This window comes from Lactuca sativa, chromosome 4, assembly GCF_002870075.4.
Source record: "Lactuca sativa cultivar Salinas chromosome 4, Lsat_Salinas_v11, whole genome shotgun sequence".
Classification (NCBI taxonomy): domain Eukaryota; kingdom Viridiplantae; phylum Streptophyta; class Magnoliopsida; order Asterales; family Asteraceae; genus Lactuca; species Lactuca sativa.
In genome coordinates, this window is record NC_056626.2 from 205,560,718 (window position 1) to 205,565,599 (window position 4,882).

The window sequence follows — 4,882 nt, forward strand, 5'->3', positions numbered from 1 at the left end:
GTTGTTTGTGTTCACCATAACTCTTTGACCGGCTATCACAGGTCAAAAGGGCTATGGTAAACACCAACAACAAGTTCGATGGTATATTGAATACAAAAAAAAAAAAAAACCAAAAAAATACAAACGCGAAAATTAATTACCCTCAAGAGTCATTTTTCCCAAAATACAATGCCTCATCAAATGTTATCGATATTTGTTAACATATGGACTTTTTACTTTTATATATTTTGAAATCCAAAATATACCCGTTAGAAAAGGCCAATGAACCACATTTAAAAGTCATATCCCCACTATTGATCCCCCGACAATAGTACATTCGCTGCCTGGATCCCTTGTCAGATGAAAATTATTTTAAAAATTATTTAATTTCAATATCTCCATAAAATAAGAGATCCCATTATCTTCGGTAATTTCCTTTCCCAGAGCTGTCATAACCAAATCCAGATTCACGTACAACTCTCATTGAACTAAGTACACCTAATCATCAAATCTTGATCTGGGATTCACCAGTTTTTCTCTGGACTAAAGATTTACCTTTTCATTTAAAGTTTTAAACCCATTCACTTACCCAATACCCTCTCACTCACACTCCCTCTCTCTAGTCTCTACCTCTTCATCTTCTCCAACCTTCTTGCTCTTCAGCTTACATCACAACAATGGCTACTCGGGTTCTTCTTCTTCTGCTCTTCTCCTCCATGGTCGCTCACTCCAGTAAGCATTTCTTTCTTTCTTTCTTTTTGTTTCCTATTTTCAAATTCCAAATCCTGTACATCGTGAATCGAAAGCTGTTCTTCATGTTGTAAGAGTTATATGTATGTATGTATAGGTGCATCATGGTGTGTGTGCAAAAAAGGTGGAAACGATAAGGTGTTACAGATGGCAATAGACTATGCCTGTGGAAATGGCGCAGACTGCACCCAGACCCACCAAGGCGGCAAATGTTACAACCCGGACACCGTCATCGACCACTGCAACTACGCCGTCAACAGCTACTTTCAGAACAAACGTCAGGCACCGGAGGCCTGTGTCTTCAATGGTGCAGCCATGGTGGTCAACGTTGACCCCAGTTAGTCTTCTTCTTCTCCCTTATCTACACATTACACACACAACTATGTGTAATTTTTATTATTGATAATTATCTCTTTTTTTTTTTGGTTGTTTATGAACAGGTGCTAATGGGTGTACGTATCCTACTTCTGCCAGGTATGTAATTGTAGCCAAATGCCTTTCTTTAATAGGAAATATTCAAGAATATTATTTTATTTTTAATGTTAGAAATAGAAAACAAAATTCCTTTAATAGGAAATATTCAAGGAAATTAGTTTATTTTTAATGTTAGAAGTATACTTGAATTTGGAAATGTGTCCATAAAGAAAACCGCTTTTTGAGACAATCTAAGTAATGTGCTTTATCAACTTTTGACTTGTACCATAATGTCTTTTTGTGCTTAAACGAGTTGTACGATTCCCATTATCACTCAGAGTATCCAATGCGCGTTAACTGGTATTGTACCTTGTCCTTCCCGAGTCGTACACTCTCACGGACAAAACATAACTATGAGACAGACCAATAAATACGTGTAGCAGATCAATATCTCTTCAATGTCGTACGTTATGCATAGTCACTTGTACGTTGATATGTGAAATTGCATCATGTAAATAATGAATCAATTATTGAACATATATCTTGTTATCACATACATTCACCGACAATATTGCTATGTTTAGCTGTACTGTACAAGTCCGTAATGCATTCACGAGGTACAACTTATTATAACAGGCTTTTATAAGATTTGACCAATCTTGTTTTGTCCATGAAACTTGTAAGGGTTTAGAGATAATTTCATAAAGTAAAAGCTAAAGTAATAATGTTTGTTTTGTCTTGATTGAAAGTAAAGTTGGTTCTTTTTCTCAAAAGTAACTTGCAACTTTTGTTGCATGATATACAACTATTTATAGCAACATTTGAATTCATTTGTGTTATTGCTTTACGACTTGTACTGTGTATATGGTGAGTTATTGATTGGTGGTGATTATGTATGCAGTGGCAGTGGTACAACGATGCCAGGTGGCAACACGAAAACACCAGGTTCCACCACTGTGACGGCGTCAGGCGGCAGCACAACCACTCCATATGGGAACAACCCAGGCAACACGGGGGTGTTAGGTGGCGGTGTTGGGACGGGTTTGGGTCCAACAGGAGGTGGTATGAACGATGTTAGCGGTGGTGGACGGCGGAGGAGTTTTAGTGTGTTGGTGTTCGTGGTGGGTATTATTATGGTAATGATTTTGTGGGGTTGATTTGATATTTTGATGAGTGAGTGAGTGGGTATGTACAAGTGGGTAATGCATGTAGAAAGGTACAAGTGGATAATGCATGTAGAAAGGAAGAAGGCATGCATGTGGTTGTAGACTTGTAGTATTGTTTTCTATATGGGGTTGCTTTTTTAGGTTAGGGAAATGTGTTATGGACAAGCTTGTATTTTGGCTTTACTATTCCCATTGTCTGATTTGGGAAACTATTGAGGGTCTATATTCCTTTTTGGTGGTCATGACTCATGTGATCTCTATCTCTCTCCATCCCTCTCCTGTCTATTTGTTCTGATTTACCTCACATGTGTAGCTGTGCTGCCACTGGCAGTATTCGGCGGATTCAATATATTATCACTTTCTGTATTGAATGTCATAAAAAACTAAATCGTAAAACCGATTAACAAAGTTTTTGAAAAATTTTGTTTTAAATAAAAAGTGTTTTTAAAAACATACGGAGTATCCAAAGAGAAAATTTTATATATAAAATTTTATTACCAAGTTAAAAAAGTACTGAATGCATACCGATAATTTGTATAAATTGTAAAATATGATATGATCATCTATGATCGTAAAAATCTTGTAAAACTACGCAATAGCTGCCATAGGACCCATACCATTTGTGATTTTGTTAGTTGAGTGTACGAAAATCGAACAATGAATATTAAAGATAACTACTACGTTTCAACCATTCTTAGAAAATACAAATAATGAAAGTAAATATAAGATATACTAACCAACGTTGTTAGAAGGAAATCCGGTTTCAGCATCAAAGAGAATTTCTTGAAAATGAAAAAATAAGGTTAATTTTTTTAAGAGTTTAAACATATCGGGGTAACAGACCACGAAATCACAGACCTGCCATCGGATCACAACCATTAAATAAAGGGATAATGACTAGAAAGATAATAGATTTTTGATTTTATTCATATTTAGTCATTAAATATTTTTTATTATTTATTTACTCATGAACTATTGAAACTATTCATATTTTATCATTATGACCGATCGTATCTGTTCACATTTTATGACCGATCGTATCTGTTCACATTTTACCCATATGACCGGTAACAACCGGTCATAAGGGTAAATGTGAACAGTTTCAATAATTAATGACAAATAATTAATGAAAAAAAAATTAGTGACTAAATGTAAACAAAACTTAAAGTTCGTTTCCCTCTCAAATTATCCCAATATTATACCCAAAAAAGATATAAAAAACAAATTATTTCATCACGCTCCTTAAGTTGTTCTTAACTATTTCTAGATGTTAAGGGCTACCCAAAAAGTCATAAAGTTATATCAATTTAGTTTTGATTTAGACACATAATCTAATATTATTGACTACCAATAAGGTATTTTGATTATATCTAAATATCGATGCTCAACTTCATGTTTGAGCTGATGCAAGTTAGCTTGAAATATTTATGAAGACAACATCCTTAATGTAAATCCAATAGCTATTGATAATAGATTTAAAATTGATGTTGTTGCTTAGTTTCATTAAAGAATCAACTTTTTCCCTCTCTCGGGTGTTGTTTGTTAGTTCGCTAGGCAGTTTTAGTTTATATTTGACTTTGTGTGTTTTATGTACAAAACTGGTTAAGAAAATCTATTTTGTGTATGTGTAAAGTAAAAATATCATATTATTCTTTATCATTTTTTCTTTTTTTAATGAAAATAAGATGCTTTAAACTCACATAAAAATTAATACTATATCATTTTATTTTTAAAGTACAATCGTTAAAAATGAAAAAAGTGATAAAATAAAAAATTTATAACTAATGAGGGAGAACTCATATAATAATTTTTTACATACGGGACTACTTTTGAAACTGTAATATAATATAGACCATTTATGTATCTATATATTTGATTGTATGGATGTGTTTGACAATATGTATGTTTACAACTATATGTATGTATATGTTAAAACAAGTTACATAAGAAAATTTAAAAAAAAATAATAATATTAAAAATACTTCTAAATGGATGTTGTGTGTAATATGAAAATTTCTAAATGTATATTGTATAGTTTTTAACATAAAACTTATACATATAATTTTGCTTTTGTTTTTCGTTTTTTATACATTTTTCGAGGTATAATATTTGGATAATTTGAGAAGGAAACGAACTTTCAACTTTGTTCACATTTAGTCACTAATTTTTTTTCATTATCTATTTGCTACTGAACTATTGAAACTGTTCATATTTTACCCTTATGACCGGTTGTTACCGGTCATAAGGGTAAAATATGAACAGTTTCAATAGTTCAGTGGCAAATAGATAATAAGAAAAAGTTTAATGACTAAATGTGAACAAAGTCGAAAGTCCATTACCTTTTCAAGTCATTATCTCTTAAATGAAATGGCAGTTGAGAGCATGTTGTCTTCAATTTCATTGGCTAAAATGGTCATTTGTTTAATTTTTGGCTTTTCCTCAATATTTTAAAAACCGATTTAAACCGGTCTGATTGGGAAACCGAGAAACAGAGATGAAACTTGTTCAACAACAGTTGGTTCTATGTTAACTTCTAGATCATATCGAACTGAACGATTTCTTTAAAAACCGGA

The 4,882-nt window shown here is 32.7% G+C and overlaps 1 protein-coding gene across 1 annotated transcript; it reads left to right on the plus strand.

Moving 5' to 3' along the window:
- The first annotated feature begins 555 nt into the window (after positions 1 to 555).
- Positions 556 to 2,551, plus strand: LOC111902266 (PLASMODESMATA CALLOSE-BINDING PROTEIN 1). The gene is made up of 4 exons (XM_023898118.3): positions 556 to 711; positions 827 to 1,066; positions 1,170 to 1,203; positions 2,045 to 2,551. Exons 1-4 carry the CDS (start codon positions 657 to 659, stop codon positions 2,298 to 2,300), a joined length of 585 nt encoding a protein of 194 aa, XP_023753886.1. The 5' UTR covers positions 556 to 656; the 3' UTR covers positions 2,301 to 2,551.
- The last annotated feature ends 2,331 nt before the right edge of the window (positions 2,552 to 4,882 follow it).

Bases quoted from the DNA above. Each gene is read 5' to 3' on its own strand.
- LOC111902266 (XM_023898118.3), top strand. From the start codon at position 657: ATGGCTACTCGGGTTCTTCTTCTTCTGCTCTTCTCCTCCATGGTCGCT. The intron at 712-826 runs GTAAGCATTTCT...ATGTATGTATAG, and splicing joins CTCCATGGTCGCTCACTCCA to GTGCATCATGGTGTGTGTGC. The intron at 1,067-1,169 runs GTTAGTCTTCTT...GTTTATGAACAG, and splicing joins GGTGGTCAACGTTGACCCCA to GTGCTAATGGGTGTACGTAT.